A 13,830-nucleotide genomic window follows, 5' to 3' on the forward strand; every position below is an offset into this window, starting at 1 on the left:
GGCAATCTTTTTGCATCACGCTAAAACACGCTAACCGACGTTCCACTGTATTTCATATTTGTATTTTTTAAATCCACATTAAGTAATTACCTTTTTGACTAAAATAACATACATTCCAATATATATCAGGCGTCTTTTAGGAGTTTTTAAATGGTGGTGGGGGATGTGATTTGTAAAAAAAAGCCTTTTTTTTCCCCATGCTTGTGTCACATTGAGCTGTCCAGAGTAAGAAACCCCCCCGATTTACCCTTGCATTCAAAAGTATTGACCACTGTATCATGGTATCGTTTTAAAAAGTAATTCCATACAGTAGCAGTCAAAGGTTTGTACAGTATATTCTTAAATATTATTTCCTGCTCTCCTAAGCCAAAATCAATCATAACATAACTCTGAGTTAGTTACGCAATGTGTGTTGCCCCCTTAGGGAATCACTGATGACCAGTGACCGGTCAGTCGGTTTATCATTGTAACCTTTGACCCCCAGCTACCTCAAGCATCCTGTGTCGGATATTCTTTGAAAATATTCACTGGAAAATGACCGTTAGTGACCTTTGAAGCCCAGACGATTAATGTGATTTAAGAGTGACCTGAATTACTGTCGATTACGTGACTTCGTCATTCCCAACACAATAGCAACATAACGCCACCTTACAACTTCTGACATGTGCCCGCTCGTAATCAGTGGAAATATGCTGTATTCCCATCCCACTGCCTCTAATGCTTTCCATGCATACTTCTTCCCTTCCATCCTTGCAGAAAGATGTCGGTCGGATCCGTTACAAGCCTCTGGTCACATTGTGGTGAACTGTTTCTCTTTTTGCTCTAAGACGGGCACACTCTGCAATTACCCTCCAATGACCTCTAGCTCGCAAAGCTATAATGTCAGCCTGCATCGCTCACATCCTGCACTAAATATTCTCTCAGGGGGATTTTGGGGACAAGATGTGGTCACATGTCCATCAATGTTCACATGCTACACAAGTAATGGCTAAAATAAAGGTTAAAGAGATAGTTGGGATTTTTTGACATGAAGCTGTATGACATCCCCATCAGCAGTGTAGTACACCAAGAGTGTCTTACACCCCCCAAAAGGTCCCGTGAGTCCAGTTCTGGTTGGTAAAGATGCCTCCCCAAAAAAAATTGGAGCTCACAAATCTCTGTTGATGTACTACACTGCTGATGGGGCTGTCATACAACTTCAGGACCAAAAATCCCAACTATCCCTTTAAATGTAAACCCCCAGCCCCTACGCAGGCCTCATGCAGCAAGCAGTTGTTGCAAGCGAAACCACCCAACAGCATTATTGACAATGTATTTCATGTCTTTATTTACTCTATGTACTTTTGGATTCCCCCCCCCATGCTTATCTTTTTATTATATTTGTTTTCCGACAATTTCGGTTTAATTTGTTCTCACCTTTTTGTCACATTTTTCATGTACAATTTGTTTTTATTTGCCACTATTATTATGATTAGATGTTTTACATTTATTTATGACTTCATTTTAGATTATAGATTGTTTTCTCTTTATTTTCCATACAAAGAAATGTATTTTAAATAACTGCCTGCTAGCAATTAGTCATTTATTTCTTTTTTTATATTTTCCCTCCAATAAATAATGAACATAAAGCACAGTATATCAAATTTAATTTAGAACTACTAGAATAGCAATTTATTACTTTGGAGTTATTTATTAACTTAATAAATGCATAATAAATGAAATATAACAAATAAAATAAGTAATATGTGGTTATAAGTAATATAACTATATAAGTAATATAGTATATAGTAATACATAAATAAGTAGAAAAATGTATTATATAAATATAATTATAAAGACTATCATTATAAAGTTTAACAGTCAAAAAGACAATTTCAACTTCTATTTCCAACATTGCCTCATGTACCTGTTGGCACAGTGATGAATCACGGTGGTGTGTGTTGCCAGGGGAGGGAAAGCAAACAGCTCATTTACACATTGATGACGCGGCATCAGCACCAACTGAGCGTTCGGTTTCTTGCTCATACATGTACTTGGAACTTTGGACCTGACACAAGATGCATATTCATCTTGGGCTCCAATCACGAGCTGTCTGGTAAAAGCTAAATCATCATCATCATCATCATCATCATCATCATGATGATGGTGGTGCCAGGGCCCAAACACACAGCTCGGAGAAGTTTCAACAACAACAGGCAGAGACATGTGCTGACTTGGGAAACGTTCCCAAAAAGAAAACCAAAAGAATTCAGGGTCTGCAGCCAATGTTGCTAAATTTTCTGCAAAACCAGAGATTTTTTTCTTTCGGTGTTCCCCCTTTCCTTCCTGGAGGTTTTTTGTTCCACTGACATTGCAGCCTCCCTGGATTTGATTTGCAGTACAATAACTTTCACAAAGCACAACAAAAAAACAACATGATGGCCGACAACCTTTTTATATTAGACAGTTTCAAGAGGTGTGTTTGCCCCCTCCCCAAAAAATCATTTTTAGCCTTATAACCTTCAATGTGTGAAATGATGTTTGGTCACACTTGTTTTTTCAGGGGCTCCCCCTGCTGGCCGTTAGAAGCAATGCAGTTTCAGGCTCTAGCAATCAGACTTTGGTGCACTTTCCTTAAAAGATATGCCCTATATGCATGAATTCATTTTTAACAGGCTTATATATAGTATGATATCGCAAATAAGAGGTTGAAACTGGTCTTACTTTGAGTGAGGCGCTAGTCTCACAGCAGAGCGCGAGTGAGTCATGTTTGTTTAGACGGCGACGTGCGGTTAGGAGCTTTCCCAATATATATTTGAATTTATGATTGCGCTATATAGTTTTTAGGGTTTGCATGCAGGAGTTTTGGAAAATACCGCAGCAGATCCTTTGAGGAAGAGATACTTCGCATCAGCAGGTGTGTAGTCGGTATTACAAGAAAAAAAAAAAACACAAAGCAGACCTGATCTTGTCATAATAGTCAGGATAGTGCAGGTGATGCAGTTCTTCATGTCATAATAGTCACAACGGTGCAGGTAATACAATTGTTATCAGCTGATGTCATAAAGGCTGTGATAGTGACAGCAATGCAGCTGATGTCATAGCAGTCACAATTGTTTCAGTATTGTTCATGCCATACTACGTCACAAAGGCGCAGGTTGATGTCAGTTGATGTCATAATAGTGCTGATAGTGAGGGTAATGCCACTGATGTCATAATAGTCACAATAGTTTCACAATTTATTCAATAAGAGTCACAATGGTGCAGGTCATGCAAATGTTCAAGTTATAATAGTCATGATTGTGCAGGTCATGCAAATGTTCAAGTTATAATAGTCATGATTGTGCAGGTCATGCAAATGTTCAAGTCATAACAGTCACAATGGTGGAGGTAGTGCAATTATCCACAATGTAATTGTTCATATCATGATAGTCAATATTGTACCGAAGAGCCAGGACCGTATTTCGTACCACTTTTCTACTTCACAATAACATTCCTGATCTATGTTATATATTCTTCCATGAAGGTCCATAAAGACAAACTGTACCATCCTAGGGGCGTTGGACTGTATGTATTGCTTGCATGCAGCCTGTTGCTCCTGCTTGCCAAACATGTTTGCTGTTACACAGTAAGGCTGAGCTCCGATGGGGAAGTTGGGGACGAGATGATTGGCGGGAGGTAGCGGAGGGCGCAGTGGGTCTCCATAATTCCACTGAGCAGCTGTACTCGGCTACTCCCACAAGAGTTTAAGATACTTGTCAAGCCTTCTGCTTCCCTGTGCACAGTAACTACCACCAAAACCTCTGCTTAAGAGATCCTCCACCTCAAAGTGATATCCTCAAAGTGGCTTACATGCATACATCGTAAGGGCCAAAAAGGGCTTACACTTAATAAACACAAAATATTGACATACGTACGTAATAACATTCATTGGTCATTTGTGTTACGAAGCAGTGATGTGCTGTCAGAGGAGGCAGGCTTCATGATAAAGAAATACAAAAAGAAATAATAAATTAATACTGATATTTTTCCATTGAACTGTATTATAAATGTATTTTGTCTATGAGTCCAATCGTTTTTTTAACATTTTCTTAAGTAAAAATTGCTGAATTGGCACATTTTCTGATAGAATACAGGGGAGAAACCTAAGGTGAGCCTGGCTTCTTCATGCCGCCTACCGTCTGAGTGCACACTGAGTCGCCTGCCAGTTTGTGTTCCTCTGCATGTCGCCAATAACATAATGTTGCAGAAACATTTCTGATACACCATGACTTTCTACTGCCTGGTTGATGTCTTTAATGTCCGTGTGACTTTGTTATTCTTGCTCATCAGACAATAAAATACATAGAAATGACATACGAGAGGCACTCGCAGGAGCGCTGCATCCTTAAAGGTTGGGGGCGTGCATGAGCTGGAATGTGCTTCTTGTCACTGATGTCCTTTCACAGAGGAAAAGCCAGCGTTTTTGTTGTTTCTTCTATCTGCTAGCACTAGCTGGCAGAAAATGTATTTTTTATGTTCTGCTGGATGAATGAATGACTTTGACGAGCCAGATGAAGGATTATATACCCAAACTCACCAGGAGGTGGTCAGGCTTGCAACAAAGTATCAGAACGTTTCCCGTAAAGGCTGCATGTACGTCACATACGGACGCAAGGGAGACTTACCAGCCCAGCGATGGGTGTGGGCAGTCTGTTGACCTTCTTGACCACGCCAGGCTTGATCCTGTTGATCAGGCTAAAGCAGACAGAAAGTGAAGAGAAGGTTAGATCCAGAACACTTTGAGAGTCTCATCTGTTTCTCCACGTTACAAATAAGTGTGTTTACTGCGTCATCTAATGGCGACCACCTGGAATGGTTTTCACTACATGAGCAGTGCAACGTGGGGTAAATAAGCCCTCCAGCACTGCACCGTTCCAGCACTGACTATTCTCCTTCTTTTCCCATCCATGTTAGTTTATTGTGTAACTCTCCGGCCAACGTTTTATTACGACACTGCTTCCATAGCATCCTGTTCACATACGACTGCTTCTCAAATAGTGGAGCAGGCTCCCCCTGGGGAGAGCGCACCGGTCTTTAAGCCAAAGGTGTCCACGTCGTAACATGGGATATTTAGTACACGGAAAGATGGTACACAGAAAGATGGTTTTCACTTTTAATTAGGGCCGTCAAATGAAATACAAAATTTTATCACAGTTTTCTAATTAATCATGATTAATCACCATTTGCAACTACGTGTGAAATATTGCCATTTTAACTGTATTTTATGAACAAAAAGACCAAATTTGTATTGCGCTAACAGCTCCAAATGAACTGGAAATTTAACTCAAGCTAAGAGAGACCACACGTCTGGAAATGTATTTACCTAAAACTAGCCTCTTTAATAGTAGCACATTTGAATCACACGTTAACTGTGTTATTATGAGCAATGAGATGTTGTGTGTAAGGACACCACGTAATTAAAGTGGAATTCACGTTTTCCTGTACTTTCTGAGCACACTTCGCTATCTACCAAAATAGCGAGCTAACAAGCTAGCAAGCTGGCGAGCTAAACAGTTAGCCTCAAATGTATTTCTTCTAAACTTAAGAGCCACTTCCACACGGAATGGGAGGAAAACTTGTTTCCACTCTAAAATGTCGGACACGCCATGGCTGACTTCATGTCTCCATGCAGTGTTAAGGTCATGTAAGGTACGGTAACGCCTCAATGTTTTGTGTCATTACTGCCGTCTAGGGACCAGAATACTACATATCACTTGTATTTCAATATGTTTTCACTAATAATGGACCATAATCTACCACGAAACAGCGATCATTTATTAATTAATTCCTGAAAAACCTCGATATAGCGAGGGAGCAATAATCGAACCGCGATATTGCGAGGGATGACTGTTATATTGGCCAGCCAATATTATTGATATTGGCATAAAAATGAGATATGGTATCATATCCCCATTGGTTTTTCTGCCAACAATGGTATTGGCACACGGTCTGGAACTATTTTTCCTTACGTTTTGCCTTTGGATTGTAAATATGCAATCTGCAATAAGCGTTACGTTTTGCTCTTAGCGCTTAATGCGGCTCACAGGTACCAGGTACCTCTGCACGCGCTTTTCAGTGACAGCAAAGCAACTGCACATGACGCCAAATAGGAAACAGAAAACCAAAATAAGAGCACAAAACAGGAAACAACATGGAAACTAAGTAAACCAAACCTCAAGTCCAACCTGTCAAGCGGAACACGACATACAGCGCTGATTATGCGAGGGGGAGTAAGGCACCTTCCTTGAATACCTCTAGTCTCTAGAATCAAGTCATGCACAGCATTTTGGCACTTTTTCTATCACTTGTATTGCATATTGCAAGATGTGTCTTATTTTGCACAAACGTGTTTATTTGTGAAATGCATCCAATAGAGTAGAAGCATCATGTGTTCATTACACCACATTAGTTCTGTCATTATCGGCATTGTTTGGATTCGTAAAGTGTTGGACAGCATCGGTAAGAAAGCCGATATCGAGCATCTCTAGTTACCATTACAATTTTCCTTTTTGCCATCACTGGTACCCACACATGGAAGATGCACAAAGGGAAAGTTAGAGTTTAGTTTAGAGACATATTTTACACACTATTTTGGTTGAAACTAGTTTTTTTTCATTGTTTTGAAGCTGACCGAGCGCATGTGGAGAATTCAAATGGAATTTAGGTTGAAGTTTGTCATGAGGCAAGCAAACAATAGAAAGCTGTTGTGATTCCATCAGATAACCAAAAGTGGAAGTCAAGTAGGAAACAATTGTGTGTGTGTGTGTGTGTGTGTGTGTGTGTGTGTGTGTGTGTGTGAGCCAGACTAAAACGTTTTCCTTTGCGGCCTTTTGTGATCATCTCCAGCATAATGCAAGCAGAGGGTTAAGTTTATTTGTTTTTGGGGGAAAGTGATTTCCGCTCCATCCTTTAGCTGAGAAAACAAGATCTTTCATGGCGTCTTTGAAGAACCTGCTATATCTCAAAGCAGCGACCAGCACTGGTTGGTCATTATACTCAGTGGACACTTCATAAGGTAAATCTCTAACTCGCGGCCCGTGGGCCATTTGCGACCCGCCAAGTCACATTTTGCGGCCCGCGACTTGTCTTCAAAAATGACTGTAAATGCGGCCCGCGAGGACAAGCCAATGTTACTCGTAGGATGCACACATAAACGTACACTGAACTCCGAGTGAGTGTGTGACATAGAGAAATGTACAGTGGGGTGACTAGACAGAACACTGCCTACAACCAAAATGACAGCACAACATGTAACAGGTAAGCCAACACACACAGGCCAACTACTACTATGGAGAATAAACAACTCTAAACACGTAACTTCAGCAACTTTTTACAAACCACGTCCCACAATGCATGCTGGGAGCCGGCATCACCCTACTGTGGATTATCGATACCTTTTACCGTGTGTCGTTTTGTAAAAATCATTGTTCTTATTAAAATATAGCCGCTATAAACTTCTATCATCGTTCCTTCTCAGTGGGTCGAGTCACCATTTTACATGCCATCTAGGAGGAGCTCTTTGCCAGAGTGGCAGAAAATTGGGCGGAAATCACAGATGAAGAAAAAATGAAAGCAGAAGAAAAAAAAATAAACAAGCCGTGCGAAATGGTAGACTTGGCCGGCGAAGTTCAATAGAAAGACACGCAAGTGTGGACTCGGTTTTGCTTTTAAAGCATGGACAAACCACATGACACACTAAACTATCGAAGAAGAAAGAACACAAGCGCATAAGTCCGCCGTCGTCCGGGTTCCAAGACTCACCTAGACTTATTCAAGAAGTGGAATTGCTTCTCTGATTCATTTTGGAGAAAAAGACAGCAAAACAACAGAAGCATGTCGACTGGGGTGAATCATGTGGAAATATTATGTTGGCTTGTGGTCACATGACGGCACGGGGGTGGCGAAGGATCTGTGATGTCATCGTTTCTAAAAAAAACGGGGGCTCGCCCCCCCCCATACAAACACGACAAACTGGCGTTTTCAGATGTTCCCACTCTGGAAACCGTTTTCAAAAAATGCTCTGAAGCTGGGCAATTCGGGGGTGAGTGGGGGAAAGCTTTAAATATCTTTCACTTTTTACTTTACTGTTTATTTTGGGGGGTGTAGATCTTGCACAGGTTCACAGCCGAGACCAGGGATCTAGGTTGGTGACCACTGATATAGAGGATCTTTGACTACCGTTTTTGCAGTAGCAGAGCACTCCTGTTATATAGACTTGTTTTTCAGGATCTACTGCAAAAACGCGAGTCAACGATGCTCTCTATGACAACCTGCTGTTTACAAGGACCTGCAAAAGCACTAATCAAACATATGGGGAATCTCTGACGAGCATTTTTGCCATAACAGAGCACTCCTGTCATATAGAGCTGCAAAAATGCTAGTCAAAGTTAGAGAGGATCTTTGACTAGCCTTTTTGCAGTAGCAGAGCACTCCTGTCATATGGAGCTTTTTTCAGGACTAGTGATACACGTCTATATCTTTTTTTAGTGCTTTTGCAGTAGGAGCTTATAAACAGCAGGCAGTCATATAGAGGATCTTTGACTAGCGTTTTTGCAGTAGGTCTTGAAAAACAGCACTATATGGCACAAGCGCTCTGCCACTGCAAAAACTCTATCGGGGATCGCTCGTGAAAGAGCCCCTATAAGGTCTTGAGCTCTCAAAGCATCTTTGACTAGCGTTTTTGCAGTAGCAGAGCCGTCATATGACAGGAGCACTCAAAAATTGCCTAAATTGAAAGGCTGATCTTTGACTATGGATTTTGCAGAAGGTCCTGAAAAACAGCAGAGTGGTCTAAAGAGCTACTCAAAGGTCCTCCATATGACGACAGGCTGCTGTTTTAAGGATCTTCTGCAAAAGAGCTAGTCTAAGATCCCCTGCATGACAGGAGAGCGCTGCTGTTTTTAAGGACATACTACAAAACCATAAAAAAGGAGTGCGATATGACTGTTCCCGAGTAGCAAAGAAGAAATGAAGCCACAGTGGTGCCACCTGGAAGCAAATGCACTCTTGATGGGAAGCGAAATAAGAGGGGAGGCAGCAGGGGGTCCGCCTGGGAAACATCAGCCACAAATGACACCACAGAGCAGACCCCTTAGAGGCGCGTGAATAAGAAACGAGGTGATGGAGTAAAAGCAGCGTACTTACTCACACAACAGAACTCCATTCTCCAGAGCTGATCGGAAGTCTTTGCCTTTAAATGTTTTCTTCGTTACTGCCTGGAGAGAAAAAACAACATATGAGTGAGAAGAGGAGGGCCACCCAAAGGGGGGACTTGGAGAAGAAAGGTAGGATGTGGAGAACAGTGGGAGAGGAAGTCAGAGGTATTTCCTCTGTGGAGGAGCATTCAGGTGCTCAAGTAAAACTGAGCCTGGGCTTCCCAAGCTAATGCAAGCATGTGGAGTGATGGATGCATGTAGTGCACATCATGGCTTTTCCATGATTACACAACACAAGATGGAGGAAGGCACGCCGTATAACAAGCAGCAGCGGGACATGTATGACCACCACCTCCTCCTCAAGTCCATCAAGAACCACTACCTACCTGCCCACTTATTTAGTTGCCGCTGTGTGTCTCTTCAGTCCAGTCAAATTTCCCATATGAAACTTTATTCTCATCATGTGACACCTTCTCGATATATTACACCAGGGGTGTCCAAACCTTTCCTTGCGGTAAAATGAAAAGATACTTTGATATTTTACCTTTTCTAAACCAACCCAGGTATTCCGACTTTTTGGTCCACTGCTCATTTTTTCCATTTTGGCTGTTTGTTTTTCAGTTTTAAAAATATTTCAACTGTCTTTTTGTCATTTTTTTCATAACACTGTGACTTTATATATTCCTATATTGTCACAAAATGTTCCCAACCTGATTTTCCAAAATTATTTTTTTTCTTTTATAGTCTTACGTTATGCTCGTACACTTTTTTTGGTCATGGAGTTAATTTTTTATATCAATATTAGGACTTTATTGTAATATTTCAACTTTATTCTTGTAAAATTACTGCTCTTTTTTAATTTGTTTTTTTCCATTCCAACGATTTCAGCTCTCTTCTTGTAAATGTTCTCGTCGTAAGTATGACTTTATTCCGATAGAATTTTGACTTTGATCTGGTAACATTAGATCTTTTTCTGCAACCTAACTTTCAAAAACCGACAACCTTATTTGGTTTGTTTATCATATTACCTCTTATCATAATATATTATCATAATATTGCAATAAAAAAATCTTGTTTTTTCTTTAATATTTCTAATTTATGCTACTAAAATGATATTGTTCTGCATGCATCATATTACGATAACATCATAATATGATCGTAAAATTACAAGCTTTTCTCGTTAGATTTCAACTTTTTTCTCATAATACTTTGACTTTATTCTTGTAAAATTACTGCTGATTTTTGCTGTTTTTTTTTACAAAATTTTCTTATAAATAATTTAATATTTTTAATTTTAATTAATTTTATAATAATTTTTAAATAAGTCGAGGGCCGGTAAAAAAAACAGCCGCGGGCTGCAAGCGTTAAAATGTTTTTAGAAGGTCATAAACAGATTTTTACATGCTCTATCTACTATTTATATATTATTATATTATTATATATTATATATTCCATTTATTAATACTGAATCCTACTTTGTGAAAATTCACTTATCCCGTTCAGGTCTGGACCCAATTAACCGCGATAAACGAGGGAAGACTGCATTCATGTTACAGAGCTTTTTTCTTGCATTATTACGACATCTACATTATATTTATCTCCATAATATTTATTCTCATAAAATGATTTTGTCATATTAGAATGTACTTTTCTCATAAACCATTTATTTGTGAAACACTGCGACTTTTCCCTTGTAGCGTTTTTATTTTTTCCAAAACTTTTTCTTCTAATATAACAACTTAGTTTACACAACGGTACAAACTTTGTTCATGTAATTAATATTACCGCTTTTTTCTCATAATATTGCAATTTTATTTACGTTACAGGTTTTTTCTCGTAGTGTTATTATTTTATTTTACATTATTATATAATCTCTCTAAATTGTCCATAGGTATGAATGTGAGTGTGAATGGTTGTTTGTCTATATGTGCCCTGCCATTGGCTGGCCACCAGTCCAGGGTGTACCCCACCTCTCGCCCAAAAGTCAGCTGGAATAGGCTCCAGCATACCCCCGTGACCCTAGTGAGGGCAAGCGGCATAGAAAATTGATGGATGGACTATTATATCATCACAAAATGACTAATTTTATCATACGTTTATGACTTCTTTATACGGGAACTTTATTTGTATTTTATACATTATTATATATTTTATTTTATTCTTGTGACAAAACAGCTTTTTCCCTGTAGTATTATGACATTTTAATAGCATTACAAATTAATTCCGATTTTTTCTCGAATATTCCGACCTTATTCACGCAACATTCCAACTTCTTTCCTCACAATGTTTTGCTTTTATTCCTCTGCTATTATGAATATGACTCGTGATTTTTTTCAGCATGGCCCTAATACTCAAACTAGCACACAGTAATAATAATAATAATAATAATAATAATAATAATAATAATAATAGTAAAATATACTGTATTGTTAAATGAAAGGCATGTGTGTGTTGTGAACTGCACATCTGTTTTGGGTTACCGTGTACTTACGGGCTCAAGTTCCCCCATCAAACACAGCACTTCTACGATTTTTGCCACTTTTTTCCTCACAAACGTGAATTTTTCAAGCATTCCATCTGCATCTGGGTTCCGCTCCATCCTCCAAAGCAAAGCAAATAAGGCAGTAAACCGACCCTGCTTGGCTGAGGGCAGGCAACAGTGTGGTTGCCATTGTCATCATATTTTAAGAAGACTTTTTCATACTAGCCACTGTGGGAGGCCTGTTTATTTTTTTATGACAGTCACTTTCTGTTTTACAGTGACAGGAAGTCCGAGAGACGAGCTATAAAAAGAAACAGTTGAGGTTTTTGGGGATGAACAGGAGTTTACTTTGCAATTATTAAAAGGCAGGGCGGGTTGCATTAACAAACACACAAACATTTGAAACGAGTTCAACGAGTCGTCCAGGCCACATTGGATGCTTTGACGTGCCTCCTTTTATACTTTATATGGCTTTTGTGTCTCAAAGGAAGGCAAAACAAGCACCAAAAAGTGGTGGTGCTACACCTCTGAACACACCCTCTGTAACCTGACACCACCCCAGGTAAGCATCATCGGAGGCAGGCCACTCACATCACAGGATGATAAAACGTTCGTGACAAATACTCTTATTTCATTGGCAGAATTATGACACAGGCAACGAGTGAAGACACTAAACACACACAAATACAAACACAAATGCAGCAATCAAAGCTGACCGTGTGCGCGGGTGTGCGTGTGCTGGCACAGGAACACCTGCCCCCTATTGTTCAACAAGAGCACGGACAGGAAGTGCTTCTCAAAACCAAAAAAAGACAAGAATAAAATCAATATTACGAGAAAAGGCTCATAAGCTTACAATAACGACATTGGGATATTGCAAGAACGAAAATCTCTTATGAGAGTAAAGTTGTGATATTTCATCATATTACAGGGCTAAAAGTTGTAATATTGTAAGACAAATTAAAGGAATATTAAAAGAATAAAGTTGTGTAAAGACATTTTTTTACAAGAATAAATTCCAAATATAACAAGAAAAACATTTACATTTATAGAAATAAAGTCATAAGAATAAGAGAAAAGTCTTAATTTTATGACAAATGTTTTTATGGAAGTAAGTTCATATACTGTGTATTAAAATGTATTAAATGTATAAGATTTTTTTTTTAAGTAGAATAAATCTGTAATATTAAGAATACATTCAGAATTTTACCAGAATAAATGAATAATGCAATATGATGAAAAAACAATGTATTTTACAAGAATCAAGTTCTGATATTACAAGAAGAACATTTGTACGATACACAAATAAAACTGAAATACTAAAAGAAAAAAATATATTTTACAAGTAGAAAGTCTTAATGAGAAAACGCTTGCAATTTCATGAGAACAAAGCCGTCATATTGCAAGAAAGAACTTATGATTATGAATAGGATTAAAAAAGTCATAGTTATAATTTTACAAGAATAACAAAAAAATGGCGTCATTTACCTCAAACATATAATTTTACAGGAATACGTGTGTAATGTTACGAAGAAAGAATGTGTAACTGTTTTTAAATAGTAACAGAAAAAGTCATTTTACTTATTTTGTAATGGGAGTAAATTCATAATATTATGAGGAATTATTAAAATGTACTATATATATATATATATATATATATATATATATATATATATATATATATATATATATAGTTTTTTTTACACAGGCGTAAAGTCATAATATTAAAAGAGCAAACTTTTTCATATTTCTAATGAATTATACAAGGACAAACAATGCCCTTATTTACATGGACAAAAAGGAGTAAATTTGTAATATTCCAAAAAAAGGAAACATTTTTAGAACAATTGATTAAAAATTGTTACTGTAAACACATATCATATAGATTATGTCAAAATATGAGAAAATAATCCTATACGCAAGACAATATTACAGCTTCATTTTCCTGTAAATTGATGGGCTTTTGTCGCCGCCTTACTGTCATTGCCTAATGAAGTGGAGTACAGGGTTACTGGCTTACAGCGCAGAGCATGAGTCAGCCAATCACCACTTTTGTGCTCTCTAATTGGCATCATTTGCCTCATTGTGTGACAACTGCAGCAGCAGTACGCTGCTCTGATCAAACACTTGAGAATTAAAAGCAGGAAAGGAGACTTTGAAATCCTTGGTGTA

The 13,830-nt window shown here is 38.5% G+C and overlaps 1 protein-coding gene across 7 annotated transcripts in view; it reads right to left on the reverse strand.

Moving 5' to 3' along the window:
* lmo7a (LIM domain 7a) overlaps nt 1-13,830 on the reverse strand; it is a 64,420-nt gene that overhangs the window by 42,286 nt on the left and 8,304 nt on the right. For all 7 annotated transcript variants that reach the window (XM_054786899.1, XM_054786894.1, XM_054786896.1 and 4 more), the window contains exons 3-4: nt 9,166-9,236; nt 4,647-4,716 (exon numbers count right to left, since the gene is read on the reverse strand). In XM_054786899.1, coding sequence (XP_054642874.1) covers nt 4,647-4,716; nt 9,166-9,236 — 141 coding nt within the window. The remainder of the gene's footprint in view (nt 1-4,646; nt 4,717-9,165; nt 9,237-13,830) is intronic.

Source organism: Dunckerocampus dactyliophorus, chromosome 9, assembly GCF_027744805.1.
Source record: "Dunckerocampus dactyliophorus isolate RoL2022-P2 chromosome 9, RoL_Ddac_1.1, whole genome shotgun sequence".
NCBI lineage: Eukaryota > Metazoa > Chordata > Actinopteri > Syngnathiformes > Syngnathidae > Dunckerocampus > Dunckerocampus dactyliophorus.